At 40.6% G+C, this 16,562-nt stretch overlaps 1 protein-coding gene across 1 annotated transcript in view; it reads right to left on the minus strand.

Annotated features, from left to right (window-relative positions):
- Window positions 1-4,013: 4,013 nt before the first annotated feature.
- SNX3 (sorting nexin 3) overlaps window positions 4,014-16,562 on the minus strand; it is a 33,180-nt gene continuing 20,631 nt past the window's right edge. Inside the window, exons 2-4 of the mRNA XM_074946895.1 lie at window positions 10,965-11,060; window positions 10,485-10,609; window positions 4,014-4,718 (exon numbers count right to left, since the gene is read on the minus strand). Of these exons, the coding sequence (XP_074802996.1) occupies window positions 4,613-4,718; window positions 10,485-10,609; window positions 10,965-11,060 (327 nt within the window). The 3' untranslated portion in view covers window positions 4,014-4,612. The remainder of the gene's footprint in view (window positions 4,719-10,484; window positions 10,610-10,964; window positions 11,061-16,562) is intronic.

Here is a 16,562-nt window from a genome sequence, read left to right on the forward strand (position 1 = left end):
TTACATGCAGAAGTGTATCTGTGAAAGGTATGATGTAAGTGAATTACCCAATGTCACATAGGAACTCTGAGCAGAAGGATAGAATCCAGGTTTCTAGGGTGGCATGTAAGTGCCCTATGAGACCACCCTTTCTCCCTGCAGTCCCATCTCATTTACTACAAATGTTTCAACTTATACACAAAGATTCTTGTCTAGTTTATTGTAGGTGTATATACACACACACACAAAATCTTGATTCATCCCCAGAGCAGATTGATCCAATGCACTGACTGAACCAGTGTTCCCTTGTAATGATATGGGATCATGTAATTAAAGACTGTATCATAATGAATACAAAGGTGGCGGGGGGAGGGCGGAGAGTTACGGTTGCATGAGCAACATTCGTTCTGGCGTTTCCTAACTTGAGCATGCTTGACTTTGCAACCTTTAAATCCTTGACTTCGTATTTTCTAATTTATGGTAGAGTTTATTGATCAGAGCAACTGTAACTAATGTTAAATGAAGTTTTGAAAAACTAAGGAAATTTACAAAGTCTTCTATGTGCTATTTAAATAATAAAGCACCTACACACTGGTTTACTGAGTTATGGTTTCATAGTATTAGAGAAAAAATAGGCATGTTTTACTGCAACTTCTAAATTATATTTTTAAATAATTGTGCAACAGAAAACTGAGTAGGGACTCATGCACAAGTAACTTTTTTTTTTTTTTAAAAGTATTCAGAAAGTCGTGCTCCTAATTTATAAGAAGCATCTAAGCAACATGCATGAAAAGGAGCTGCAGTTCTATACCTTATGTTCATTAACGCTTTTAGAGGAAAGCGGCAAACAATTCCCCTTTGAAAAGAAAAACAGTGTAACTTACCAGAGTCCAAACCCAAAGCAGCACAGCAGAAGCTTACCCAAACCCAGTCTGCTTTCATTACAACTCCTGAGATCCTTCTTTGTAAAAATGTTATGGTCATCTGAGGAAAATCAAACAATACTTGGGGAAAATCACAACTGTATTTTAAGATGGTTATGGTCTCGCACCCGATAATTATGTTTAAATCTGCATTGCAATATTTGGGAGTGTTTAGATGACAGAATGGCGCACTCAATGCCACATTACTATATATTTGTGCTCTAACTCAGCAACTCACCAGGTTTGGTGTATAAAAATACTTAAGGGACAAGTTCCATTCTCACAAAAACCTGTGCAATATTATTGACAATGCAATTGTAAAGGAGAGCTGAATTTGGCCCTTGCTTATTTTTGTACATCAAACCTGGTTAATTGTGGAGTTCTGGGGCACATAAGGAAAGTGTCTTTCCTCCCACTCAAGGGCTTCTTTGCTCTTTCCCACCCCCAAATCACTCAGCACTTCCCCCTTCTCTGTTGTGACCCTGATTCTCTTGGGGACCAGGAGGCCCTTGGCCAGGAGACACACACACAGGCTGGGAGAAGAGAGATGGTGGCTCCAGAAGGAAGTGACTGCCTTGAGAATGATGCAGCTTCAGGCAGAGTAGATGGGAAGGTGAGGCAGTACTGGAGGTTGCAAGGGCCACAACAAATTAACTCAGCTCTTAGGGCAGCGTGCCTCTAAATAACTCAACTTGCAGGACAGGTAGCTATTGCAGAGGCGCTGCCTCCAGTCACCTCTAAGGCAGTAGGTTTAGCCAAAATTCAAACTCAGTCACCTTCCCTATTACTTCCTGCACCCTCTCAGGCAGTAGGGAAAGGGGTTCAGCTACGATGCTCTTCAGAGTAAAGGGGTTTTCCTCCACCCCAGAAGACCTTCTGTGCCAGGAGATGGGGAGACAAGGATGGACTTTTCCCCTGGCTGTATTTGGGATTATATAGCACAGAGAAACACCATACTTCTGGGCATGAAACATGGCCAGGGCCCTCATATATAGATAGGCTTTAAAATGACAGTAGGCATGGGATGGACAAGGTCCTTCTTTGGATTGGGGCAGTGGACTTGACAGGTCCCAGATGAGAGCGCTGAGAGAGTTAAAGCACCAGGGGGCTGGGATAGAAAGAGTAGAGATTTGTTAGTGTTAGAGTTAGCATTTCCATGAGATCATATGGGTCACTTTGCCTCTGCTCTTATTTCAGCTCAAGCCTCCAGCTTTTTCTTCTGGACTCAGACAAGCCCAACGCATCAATTCCATCCCAGTTTCCTTCCACATGTAAGGCAACCAGATCCCCAATAAAAGGGAATAGAGACAGAATATATAGAGGCTCTGCTCTAACAGGCTGGCCCCCTAAACCACTGGGAGAGCACCGCAAAGCTTTAGGAAGACCTTTGTGCAGCGAGGGGAACAAGACAGAGCTTTCAACAGCTCCCTAAAGATCCCTTAGATGGGCACAAGAGTCTGTTGAGGGGCTTTTAGACATTATCTATGAACAGCCCCCTTGGGTGAGCAACACATACTCACCTTAAAAATCTGTTAAAGTGTAACACTGACATCTTAACATGCATCTTTAAGAGTAATCATTTTACTACACTGAATACGAGTTCAACTAAACTCCTTTGGGATCTCAACTGACCATACCTGAAAACAAGGTTTGACAGCTACTAGTAATATGTATCCAATATTAAAGACTACTAGAATAGAATCCAGTGATCTACATGTAGAAACAACTTATAAGCAAGGAAGCAACTGATCTGAGTGACACATTCTATGGATTCAGCCTCTGAAGCTCCACAAAGTCTTGAGCAATGTCAGACAAGGGCCCCCAGCATCTTGGAAGGATGGGGAGGGAAATGTGAGACGAATGCAACTCACTCCCAGTAGGGGGCTCCATAATGTAGCAATACAATAGCTGTTCATAAACAGCCCAACTTGTAAATGCTCTATAGACAGATGACTCTGCAACTAAAAGAATGTCCAGGGGCTTCAGAGAGGGAGCATAAGGAACAGCAACCATGCAGATTTTTTTTTAAAAAAAATTAAAGCCACCACAAACCCATTCGGTGTTCTTAGAACACTGTAGTACATTTGACTGCAGGTGTTGGCATTTGGATTGATATCGAGTGTTTTCAGCAAGCGTTGCAGTTTGACTGTATGTACACAAATTGCGTCTTTATACTAAAAAAGTCAACTATGTACAGTTGTTTCAGTATTCTCATTCCGTTGCAACTGTCCAGAGTATTACTTGAAGCTCATGGCTTTTCTTGGACTCCGTCTTCAGCAAACCAAGATTAAGAATTCATTTACATTAAAACGGAAGTTGTGCAACACTAAAAAAAAGAATGAGAACCACCAATGCCATTCTGTCAAATGACTCCTTAATAGGCAATTCTTAGTATATAAAATTCAGATTTATTCCTAGATTGTAGTAGCCAGCCCCTACTCTAAGTTGCCAAGACAGGTAAGATATTGTAGTATTTTTGAGCCTGTCAAAGAATTGCAGGATTTAAGAACTCATGATTCACCAGCTTACATGTCATTAACTTGTTAAATATATTTCTATCATACAGTTCTGTTAGTTCCCTTAGTAACGTAAAAGGAACCTGTTTGAAACAAACTATTTTTTCTGGGCAAGTTTTCAGTACAAGGAGTAAGAATGCTAGTTGTATCCAACTATGAACTGGCTTCCATCTTCAGTTTGATCACAACTTATCCTCCTTTTCAAGGAAAGTTCAGCGACAGTGAAAACCTTGTAAGAAACATTGCTCCCTCCCATTCTCTTGTAAGCATTAGATGCAATGTAGAGATCTCATCTAGAGCCAGTGACCAACTCTGCAATTCAAGTTGGCTAGGTTTTCCATAGGTGACCTTTACTCACTTCATACAGCTGAAGCATTCTGAGCCACAACTTTGTTACGGGTGCACTACTGTAATGCAAGAACTTGTAACTTGTTACTGGCTAGCAGTATATGATACCACCAGAAGTGGAAAGACTATCAAATTTATACTGTATTAGAGGTGAGCCAACTTGCTCAGGAGGTGAAGGAATGTAAGGGAAGAAAACATTTCTCTCCCTCCCCCACTCAATGTCAGCATCAGAGCAATAGACTCACTGGAAGTGCATTTTCACTTTTATTTCAAAACAACTTTTGACAAATGATTTTAGTATATAAATTTGATTTTTCTTTTTACAGAATATAAAGATAATTCCCTCATTTTTCAGTATAAAGTGTTTTACAAGCTTCAAGACAATTGCAGAAGTGTCTATCTTACACATGGGGATATTTGAAAGAGTGCCTCAGTTCTCTACACAAAAGTTAAACAGATAATATAGCAGTTATTTAACAAGAAATAGTCAAGTGATTTAATCAAATGCAAGTGAACATGTGACACTGGAACAGTGCTAGTTCAAGTAAGGCCAACTCAGTAAACTGTTAGGGTCATTGCAGATAAGAGTGGAAAGGACTCCATCAGTAGTGTAGATGGACTCTAAATAGCTTTAATGCTAGTATAATCATAAGAGATTCATGGAGTGATTTAGCTAAAGCAAATTAGTTCTTTACTGCCATAAAATTAATGCAAAGACTGAGCAGCATACTCACGTTAGTATAGTGGAGGCTTATTGTGCCAGTATCTGCAGCATGCTTAACTATAAACTCTTAAACCATGTGTATTAATCACTAACATTTATTTTGAGGTGTATATTTAGAGCATTCAGGCATGTCTTATTTTGGATGGCGTGTAGCTTTTGTCTATTACTTCATCTTGTAAAAACATGTGAAGACAGCGTTCATTCTGTGCTAGAGGGTGGCCAGCAACTCTAGGAAGAAAAGAAAAAGTTAGTTCCAGACAAAATAGTGAAACAAAAGCTTAATATGTTTTGCTAAAACCCCCTTCAGGTTCTTAACCTGAAGACACTTAAATCCCCAACCCCAGATAAGAAATGTATATACCTAAAACGCAACACATTATGCAAGAATGAGACTTCAAGTATTTCCTCAATTTCCCATCCTGACCCCTGGGATATTTGTGTTTATACCATACATTGGAGGTACATGACAGGATGTTCTCCAGTGAGCCAGGTGTCTTTAAAACATTGAGGGAAAGCAGCTAGATTACAGCAAGGCATATTCATTTGTTACTTTATTAATTATCTCCTCATTACAGCGGTTGCACAGACCAGTCAGTCAGGTACCATAAAAATAAAGACCAAATCCAAAGTTTGTAACAAGGACTGATTCACTGGCTCAGGCAAGTCCTCAGACATACTTGATCCTACCCTGATGTAGGAAGGTTTTTTGCTTTGGAGTAAGTTCTAGCAGCGCATGTAGGTATTCTTCTAGTCCAGTAGGGATTAGAGTCTCTGATATAGCAACCAATCCCAGTGGTAAGTCTACACTGCAATAAAACACCCATGGCTGGTCTGTGCCAGCTGACTTGGGCTGAGGGGCTATAAAATTGCAGAGTAGACATTTGGGCTCAGGCTGGAGCCTGGGCCCTGGGGAGGGGAGGAGGTTGTAGGCCCAGACTCTAGCTTACACCTGAATGATTATATTGCAATTCTATAGCCCCACAGCCCAACCCCTCTGAGACCAAGTCAGTGGGCATGGGCCAGCTGTGGGTGTTTTATTGCAGGGTAGACATATCTAAGAATCAGTCAGTCAATCTTAGGGTACCTTCCACAGTAGCATCCTCCATCCCAATCATTCATGTCAGGGAACATGTTACTCAGTCTGTGCAACTAGGCCACCATTACTGAGCAGCATTGACTCCAGACCAAGATTAGCAGTTCTGTTCTACTGAAAAAACTGGAGATTCATTCTGTGGTCAGAACGTGCATGCAGGGATCAGAAGGCCCCGATTCCCCTTTTCTCTTGGAAAGGAATGAGTCCCCAGAATGACCATCTTTAAACTTTTCTTTGAATTGATAGAAATTCAAAAGATCCAGCATAAGGTAGATGACCTATAACATGACTAGGCTCTGCAGTTTGTTTTTTTAATATTTCAACATTTAAATTTTTTTTATTTACATTTTCACAGTAGCACAAAATTATGGGTTTTAAGCATCATCAATAAAGTTTTCACTGTGTGGAAAATTATGGGGAGGATCAGACTAATTAATAGAGGTTATAAAGCTTTAACTTTTTGAATCTGTTAAAACAAACTGTCAACATCACATGTCCAAATATACAAAGTAAATATCCTTATACCAAAGTAATAAGTGAGGAAGCATTTCTTACTTTGCCTATCTGTGAGTTTTGACTATTATAGATGGATTTTATTGATCGTTTGAGATTATAGAGGACTTAGTCTTTCACTTCCTGTAAAACGGCCTGTACTTGTTTTTGAACACGTTCTTCTGGAATCAAAGTTTAGTCAAAGCTTCTTCTGGATCTGAGTGGAAGCCAGACATTTGCCAGCCCATGCAGCAAGACACTTTTGATAACAGCACTTTCCACTGCATGCTAGCAACTTGATGTCATGGGAGGTCAATGCCCTCAAGAGACCTTCCACAGCTCTTGGCTCCTTCTCTGTAAAGATTCTTGACCAGAGCAATCCTTCCACATTTTGAAGTGACCTTTGGCTATGTAGGTCAGCTAATCTACCAGCAAAAGCTGTTATCTTGGCAGCTTCAGTTTGGCCACAGACTTTACCAGACAAGTCCTAGCATCAAGCCTTACATTTCTGGTGCACTGTGCAAGGAATTTGACAATCCTTTCTTTAGCAATAGCAGTCTTAGTCACCCTGCTCTTATATGGAGGATGGGAAAGTCTTTCCACCAAGCTGGAGAAGGAAGAGTTAAAGGTGTGACAGCTCAACATCAGATCATCCAGAATAAGATGCAACCTGGACCAGGCACTTTGTTCTCGCCCTTGATTTTTTGTGTAAATACTAAATCAGCACAGGTGGCATCATCACTGTTGATGTTGGCACTGTGCACACTGGTGAAACTAGTCAGTCTTGATGCAAGTATGACACAGAATGCTGTGTCCCAAATTGTTGGATCATATTAAAGAAGTTTGTATTAAAAATCACAAATGAGTGTGATTCCCCATAGTTTAAATTCCAGGGTATTACTAATTAAGAGGTCTCTTGGTTTTTGGTACTGTTCCTCTCCCTCTAAGTGTGAAACTTGCAAGCTGCTGATTGCATTAGTACATTCTAAGACAGAGTCTGTTCTCAAAGCAATTCACACAGAGAGAGACTCAAAGCAATACTCTAACAGAAACAGCACCCAGAGACTCCCCGCCCTTTTGCTGTATTAACAATTGTGATTAAAATAGAGATAGAGGATGTATGTGGATGGATGCTTGGTGTGGATAATAACAATGATCAGGGAGGTGCCAGCCTAAGAATCCAGTGTCCATCGGCTGAAGAAGGCGTCAAGTGGAAATAACCAGAGGACCCCCGGAGGGCAGACTGGAATCCACCCAACAGCCTCAAGGATGGGAGAACCAACGAACAAGATAACATCTAGCAGCACGGAGCCGTCAGGAATGTGCTATCCGCTGATTGATTCAGCAACAGCATGATGAAGCAATTCCCATAGACTGGCATAGGAAGAAATTCCTATAAAAATGGACTCTAGAAATTGAGAACTTTGGGGTCTGATTCTGCAAACCAACTTCCAGGAGCATCAGATGAGCATCTGACATGGCCCTGCTCCCTCATGTCCAGGCTGCCTGGCCAGTGGCTTGGCATGAGCAACTCTAAGGCTGGTAACTATGCTAACAACCTTGTAGAACATGTGTATAATGTTATAGCTATAACTGCTTACTATGATTCTTTCTATATTCACAATAAATGTGGTATTTTGCCTTTTTTCCCTTTTAATAAGATCCTGCTGGTTTTTATTTTATTGGTACAACAAAATTGGTGTCAGAACTGCATTGTGCAAAGATGGTACTATCAACCTCAAGGTTAACCCAGCTACAATCCTGAATGGCTGCAAGTAATTCAGTCAAGTTACACTGCTGTCATTTAGTTGGTTCTTTAAATTATGCACCTGTGCAGACACAGGCTACCAGAAAACTCTGTATTCAAGCATCCAGCAGTCAAAAGTGTGGATAGCAGTGCAACCTGATGAAGGTGCCAGTAGATAATCATTAAGCCAACACCTTAACTACTCATTTAGACTTAAGTATAGAATTCTGGTAAGGAAAGTGTGGTCTCTGGGTGCTAGCGAGACTCCCCTGAAACACTCAACCTTAGCTGCAAGAGAATTTGGGAATGTGGCGATTTGTTTTTTAGTACTTTTCAGTAGCGCTAATATTTCGATCTGCTTTACAACGTAGAGGACCAGGGTCCAACTCCCAAGGTTCACCACTGTCATTCTCTGTCAAGCAACAGCACACACTATTACCTGAAACAGCTCTTTTCATTAAAGTAGGATATGTTAAACTTGAATCAACAAGTTCAGAGCAATCAGGAGTTTTACACAGTAATGGCTGCTGTTCCAGCTGTACTCAAGAGGCACCAATACCTGCATTAAAAATCTGCTTTTATCTTTCAAAAGAAGGGAAGCTGACTTTTGAATAATTTGTTCTACAATTTCAGAATATATTGTTAACTATTCAAGATGGATTTAAACTTTTCCAGCAAGTTTATGGGCATCAATAGTGCACTCTACTTGCAGTTGGATTAGCTGTCTTTTGTACCTGGATATGTTACTTTTGGAAGAGGCTGTAAATTAAATGTAAAGAGCAAGTTCATTTGGAACAGGTTAGAATGAAACAAGCTAGATTTTTCCAAGGCATATGTAGTCAATGTGACATTCATCACATCACACTCAACATACCACTTACAAACTTAGAATGCATTTTTTCCAGACAGGTGACTTGCTATAGAATTCTGTTCTTCACCTTTTGTTTGTTCAACAAAGCGTAAGAGGTACTTTGTGCTATGGATACCTAGTAAGGCTAAAAACATTAAGCTGCAGATAAGCCATTTGCGATCTCCTTCTCAAGTTTATTTCCTTGGTACACTCTGCTAGACAGATTAAATGAGCTTCGAGACATGATGCAAGGCATTTTAGTAGTAAGATACCTGGATAGGGAAGTAGCACTTATTATTCAATGCTATCCTTAGAATAATTTTTGTAGGTGTGCCTGCCTCAAGAACCTAGCGGTTACAGGTTTTAAGTCATGTTATCCTAGTAGCATCGTTAGTAGGGTTACGTTTATGTCCATGAAGTCCAGATTTCTAAAACATACAAAGCACCCTTTCACTGTCCAGATCTAGTGTAGCAAGTACGTGTGTTTATCCTGTCTGACATGAAAGTATTTATAGTTTTGCTTTTAAAGAGGGTCTTCAATACCCATTCCCAAATGTCTCCTGATTAAAAGAAGCTGTGCTGTTTCCTTAAGAGAAAACTGAAGTACCTTGGACATATTTGATCTGTCCAAACCCAAATTTAAAATTCTGATAGCCCCAATCTCAACTAGATTTAAAAACAGACTCAGTTCTGTACTTTTCAAAGAGTACGAACACCTGAATTTGGCAGATACATTTTGACTTTGATGCCTTTAACAAAAGCATTACCTCAGCTTTTATCCTCACTGACAGGCCATATTTGAAAGTTCCTAGCCTCAGCTGTTTAAATTCAAAAGCAGTATTCTAATCTATATATACATTGGGGAAGGGGTGGGGGAGAAAGAACATTTTGCCTCTGAGCAAACCAAGCCATTAACCAATCTGCCATAAAGTGTCAGACATTTGTGCTGCTCCCAAGCATTGAAACTTTCATGCAGTTTAGGTCTCAATGGACATTAAATGCCAATGTAATTGTTTGTTGTCCTTTATAAATGCTTATCTTTCAGAATGATAACTTCTAGATTTTTTTTTAAATTTTAGTCATCACTGATTCTCAAAACAGATGAGGTACACTTTACAAAAGCACTCCCACCTACAAATTAGTACTTTTTTGGACTGCCTTTGAAAGTCTGTTTTACAGTAAATGGTATTAGAAAGCTGAGATTTACTTTAAAAGAGTTTTGTTTGGGTCAATACATGGAGAGAGAGTAGTTGGGTCACCTCTGCTTCCTGGCATAAGCCTTTAGACGACCCGATTCAAACTGGTTGTTTCAAATTGATATTTAGTTTAATAAATATAATATACCAGATTGTCTCAATCAAGTAGTGTTTTTACAGCTCCAAAAGAACACATTTTACCATAAAAAAGAAAAATGTGCCCCATGACATGAGCTGATAATACCTCACATCTGCAATCAAACAAAATGTCTGTAAGCTTAAATGTTTGTCTGATGGAACGTACCTTTTTCCAAAAAGAATCATACAAGTAGAACTTTTTTGAATGCTGTAATTTCAGTAGTAATTTGCATAAATTAACTAAGCAAAACATACAGAACTCTGGTCAACACACGTGAATAGCTGAATGAGTAAATGCTGAATATTGGATATGATCATCAGATTTGGATATTAACATTTTATGTTTTAAAACTTGTGGTTTGAGCTTCTTGCTTATTGTTCTAAAACATGATGTAGCCACCTTTTAACACTAAAAGATGGAAAGGAGCTAATAAAAAAAACTCATTTGTTCATAAGCTAAGAAATAAACCTCACTCACTTGTTTATAAACTGCTCAAGACCTTGCTTCCTTTCTTCTATAAATGAATCATCAAATATTCCATCATCTCCTCTAAAAGGAAGCTGACGAAAGAGAGCTTTTCCAGGTAAGGGTGGTACCACAACCTAAAACAATTTAAAAGAAAAAAAAAGTAACCATAACCCCAGCCTGCAAGCAGATTACACCCCCCCCCCCCCCCGACACACCTCAATAAGCAATACTACATTTAGGCTGTGAAAAAGGAATTTGTTTGCCTACGCTGAAGCAATGAAGAAAGTTAGTCCACATAGAAAAAGCGATTCTATACTTGTGTCAGACCGTAAGATTATGACGTTTAAATTTGGAGTTAAAACCTGAAGCCTCTCTACAGCTTTTATATGGTCTTCAGTACCCCAGTAGAGAATTTAAAAGGTTAATATGTTGTGATAATTAAGCCTTCCCAAGTAGATTTGTATATTTACTTTTTAGTATTTGACTCACCTTGCTTTCTCTTTCAAGTTCACTTCTCAGCCATTCAAAGTCACTGTATCTTCTTCTGACTGTAGACTCTTTTAATTTGAAAATAGGAAGGTTTGTCTGAAATACAAAGATAGATCACTAAGTGACTATACTTTCAAAGTGAACAACTGATGCGGGGGGGGGGGGGTAGAGATGACAAAAATAGGTTGAAGTTTCTTGCTAAGTTCTGAGTCATGACATTCCCCAATACCCTTCCTTAAAAATGAGGAAAGGAGTCAATGTTTTTCCTCATCATTGCTCTTAAGTTAAACAAATAAAAGGTTAAACACTGATGTGGGAAGTCAAACATTCAAGTTAGAAAATGCCAGAATTAAAGCTGTGAATTTGGATGCATTGATACAGTCTTTAATTACATGATCACATAACTTTCCCTCACCTGCCACCCCTCAAGACACAAGTCTCATTTTGTGCAAAGGATAGACTGTGCTCTGGGAAAGAATCACGGTTGTATTGTTTGTATGACCCCTGCCTCAGGAAGTTGGAAGGTGTGTAGTGAATGAGACAAGGGATTCCAGGAACAGAAAGCAGAATCTCATTGTAAAGGCAGTTGAATGCCACTGTGGCAAACAGTATTCTATCTGTGCCTCTGCAAAAAAGAGTTGTAATGCAATAAGAGACAAGTCACTTCAACCAAAAGCCTCACAGGTGGGTTTGGTTTTTTGGGTGTTCAAATCAATACCTTGGACCATGATACAATTAATAACTTTCTATTCTGCACATGAATAGGACTGGGACCACACACTGAATGACAACAATTAAAATATTAAATAGTTGCCCATTCAGTGGGCAGAGTCAATCCTGTGCACTGAACGAGGCAGCAGTCCTGTGGAAAAAGTGTGATCATAATACACACAAATTAAGATTGCAGAGAGAACCTTACATCTAGCATGTCCTAAAATTTGAGAGCTTAACTTGGCAACATCAGTCGCATTCCTTTAAAATAAATAAATAAAATTTAAAAAAGGAACAGAAGAGTCTCCCCGCTCTCTGTTCTGGTGCCTGGCATCACAATGGCTCTCAACAGCCAGATGCAGCAATTACAGGGAAAGTCCTGCTCAGCTGCTCTGTGGGGATAAAGTATTTGCAGACCAGTCACATGTGGGAGCTGGGAGGGAGGGGGAATAAGCATGTTCAGTGAAGACTGAATCTTCAGAGAATTTAGCTGCCAGCTTTTAACAAGCCTGCAAGCACTTGTTGGCTGATTTTTCAGAGTGTTATACTTTGGCCAAATTAGACACTTTACAGGGATGTGAAAAAGGTGTATCTGACTCCAGGGTGATACCCCTGCCAAATCTGAAGTCCCTTCACCAGAGCATGGAAGCACTACAGCTTCCCAATGAAACAGATTTTTTGACATGGGCATTTACCTCCATCCCCCTCCAACCTAGTTATATGATGACCTGGCTGGATGGCTTCAGCTAAAAAAACAAAAACAAACAACAACAAAAAACCACCACACCCACAACTTCCCCCCCCCAAAAAATCCAGCCTAAGGCAGACATCCAGCATGGGATGTTTCAGCCTGGTATAGCTTATAAGCAATTGACAAGGTCTTGTGCTACAACTTGTTAAGCAACCTTGACTACAAGCAACACTACCAGCTCCTCCTGTAATAGGCTACATAATTATTTACTAGTTAGTATTAAAGACTTTTTTTGGCAGCAAATGTCACTTAGGCAGTTTGTTGTGACCTAGGGACAGAGACAGAAGGGGGATAAGACCATAAATAACCTGTGATCATTAAGCTCCGTGAAATGTGAAAATATAGCAATGGGTCTCCATCAGTTCACATTCACCAATATTTTCCAATGACACTGAGGGTCAGGATTAGCGCTCACTTCCTAGGTCAAGAACTTCCATAAGTCATTAAACTAAAATTGAGCCCTAAGGGCAGGTTCTCTGGTTAGGCCCTCTCAGGAGCATGCCACACCTACCGATCTGACTTTCATGAAATACTGGAATCCCCATCTTTCAAAACTCGGATCAAATGCAAGATGCATTTGTTCATCAGGATTCTCACAACAGCTGTTGGGCAGAAGGGATAATGAAGAGGTTTTCCTGTGTGCAGTTATTTTTAAACAGGAGGTGGTGCTTGATTCTAAGATTGGCAACTGGACACTTTCCTCTGGTACCCCAAAAAGTCTTCATCCTGCTTATAACCTTCCCCTCAGGGCTTTCCATAGTTGGATCATTGTAGAGATGTTAGTCCTCAACATTCCTTCAGAGCCTGGTATCCATTTTACAGATGAGGAAACAAGACACAGATGTGTGACACTGTCTCATAGCAAATAAGGGTCAGAGAAAGGATTAGACCTCAGGAAGAGAAAAATTCTTGACTCCCACTACCATATTAAGGCCACTTGACAGAGTGGACACAACAGAAAAGTCTGACAGTTAATTATGTACAAGACTAATCAGACAAACTTGCACTGAGCAACTTGCTCACAACTGGCAAAGGGAAATATTACCTGGCAATGCTTGAGATCTACTAAATTAGAGTAATTTAACCACCTACTTTCATAGCTTGAGATTCTGTACGTTTATATACTGAGAGATTACAAACAATATCAGAGCCAACATTTAGATACATATGTTAAATTAAAGCTCTTTCTACTTCACTGAATCCTATTGGCTTCTTGCAGTCTACAATAATCCTGGCTCATCTCATCGCTGATAACAGTAGTAGATATTGGACAGCTACACACTTGAGATTTTGGTCTCCCTTTTGCTATTTCACATACACCCACCACCCTGGATAAGTCACTGACGGATGAATGGGTTTGGCCAACTAAAGTCAGGCCCCTACACTCAACCTGATGGCAGTCTCTTTGCTTAAGATGGTAACTTTTCACTACAGCATTCAATCACTCAATTCCAAAATTTCAGGGACTGTTCTAAGCATCAGTGGGTAGAATTCTCGTGAAAAACTAGCAAATTGGAATACCTTGATTTCTGTTGGTTGGGTCCAGAATGCCTATTTGGCGCTGTAGGCAGAGGAATCTCTGGCATCCCCTGCTCCTGCCTACACTTAGCTTAATACGCTATTCTCTCATTGGTATACAGCTCAGCCTACATAATAAAGCATTTTCCATTTCAGAGAGTGGCAGAGAGATTTGTACTAGAAGTTCAGAATTGCAGTGTGTCAGTGACAGCTTCTACAGAAGTCCCTGTCCCAAGGACTATGATCCAGTCAGCAGGTCAGACCTACAGAGCACACCAAGGGATGTGTGCAGGAATCTCAGAAGTTGCAGTAGGGAGGAATATGAAGGAGGAATTGAGATGTGACCTACAGAAAGATGGAGACTGTTCCCCACAGAAGGCAGGGGCATGAAAGGCAGCATAAAGGTGTTGGTGAAAGAATATGAAGGCATGGTGTGGAAGGAAGCTTGGGCTGAACAAAGTAGGGGATGGAGACAAACAGGAAGAGCTAGGTAGGGCCTTACAGGTGAGAAATCTGCCCTAGATGCAGAAAGCAAGGGGAAGGCTGTGCAGGGATCCGAAATAGTGAGTGACACTTTGGCTGGGCAAAGGGCAGCAAAGGGAGATGGAGCAAGGCTGCAGAGGCAACAATTACAGGAATCACGGGGAGAGATTACCAAGGCAAGGGACCAGGGTTTAGTGGTGAAGGAAAACAGGATTCAATAGCATTCTGGGGGTAGGGGAGTAAAAGGCAACGTGGAGGTTGCAAGCCTGGGTGGTGGGGAGCTCAGGGGCAGAGGGGGATCAAGGCAGCAGGAACTGACTAATCTCTTGTTGGTCCGGAGAGTGAAAGGGTGAATTCTCTCAGGCTTTGATATCTTCAGATGGATGGTGCTCTAGGGTAGTGCTACTCAAAGTGGTGGTTTGCGGACCGGTTCCGGTCTGTGAGCCATCGGCTGCCGGTCTGCACACACATTGGAAAAAAAAATTGCTGGTCCCCCACATCAGATAGCTTGAGAAGTACTGCTCTAGGGGAGGGGAGGGAAGGGGAGGGCATTCCAGCAGAGATTCACACCTTAGCTTGCCTTGAACTAAATGGTTGAGTATCTTTGCCCCATTAGCCTACTGCACTCTGTCCACATGCACCCTGCTAACACACATTAACAGTTTGTTAATGACCTTTGATCTAGTCTCTAAGGTGTCACAAGTACTCCTGTTCTTTTGGCCGATACAGACTAACACGGCTGCTACTCCGAAACCTTTGATCTAGTCTGACTCCTTGGCAAGCACATGAGCTTTGGCCTGAAGGCTTTTTCTGCAACACATCAGATCAATCCCAGAATTTCAGAGAGAGTGTTCTAGGCATCAATGGGAAAAGCCTGATTTCCACTCCTAGGCGTGGGGAAAAAGGAAGGAAGAGTTTTAAAAAACCATAAACAGACCGGCCCATGGAGTGCCTATTCCATGCTGCAGGTAGAAGATTCTCTGGCAATCCCTGCTCTCTCACACACCCCCACACCCACCCCCCCATTAATAATTTTCTCCAACTGGATGTATAGTTCACCCTACACAAGCAACTAAATGTGTGACCCTCTAGTATCTTTCCCACAGGTGTACTACACAGGAAGAGCTGAGACTCCTTAGTCTATCATACACTGTTATGAGCAACCCTAAAATTACAGATGAGTGGTGGGCTGATGAAACATTTCGGTTTTGAAACACGTGTTGACCGTTACTGACTATACAAACTAGTAAGCTGTGGTCAAATTCTGGGCCCAACTCAGACAGTTTCCATTTAAGAAAGGAAGTGGGCAGCTAAGCTCGATGGCTACCCAAGTGATATTTTGAGGTTGAATGAAGAGTTAAATTTGTGCTCAGTGGCTTAATTGCCTATAATTGCACCACCTCTTACGAAACTACTTCTATATAGAAGAGAAACAGGCCTATTTAGTGGTCACTGCACACATAAGTGTAATTGCCAGTCAATAAGAGCTTGTATTATGCCTAATGTAGTAAAGCAATTCTGTTTAGTATTAAGCTTTTCTGATGTGTATGAACTTCTATGCTATGCTACTTGCATATACCCTCATGTACCTTCTACAGATGCTTGTGTGCATAACACTGTATATGTTTCATACATTAAATCTGAGCTCACTGGACGTCTGAAAGCATTTAAGTTCTTTCCCAGGTAACCACAACATTGTTCATTGTACTAATGACTAAGCGCAAAAATGCAGCTAACAAGACTCTTATTATACTAAAAGTCAGGCTTATATTTAAAGATGCTGGCTTTCTGTACAGAACACTATTCTTATCCCCAGCAGGGAATAAATTAGGTCCCCCAGAGTGCAGGATGAGGATTCCCAGAAATAAAGAACTGGATTATTTCTCTCTGATTTCACCTATTGGCTTTTTAACTGAGTTCAACCTTCCGCATTAAAATATTAAGTCTTTGTAAGTGTCTAAAGATAGAAAGGCCTTTACAATATTGAGTGTTTTCTGCAGGTGAGATTTCACATTTTAGATTCCCTCCTCTCAAGTTACTTAATAAAAGGGATTAGCTGCTCTTTTATTCAATGCTAAGATCAAGCCTATGAAAAGAGTTCCCTAAGATTTTTCATACTTCTGGGTACGGAAGTC

The sequence above is a fragment of the Natator depressus genome, chromosome 3 (genome assembly GCF_965152275.1).
Source record: "Natator depressus isolate rNatDep1 chromosome 3, rNatDep2.hap1, whole genome shotgun sequence".
NCBI lineage: Eukaryota > Metazoa > Chordata > Testudines > Cheloniidae > Natator > Natator depressus.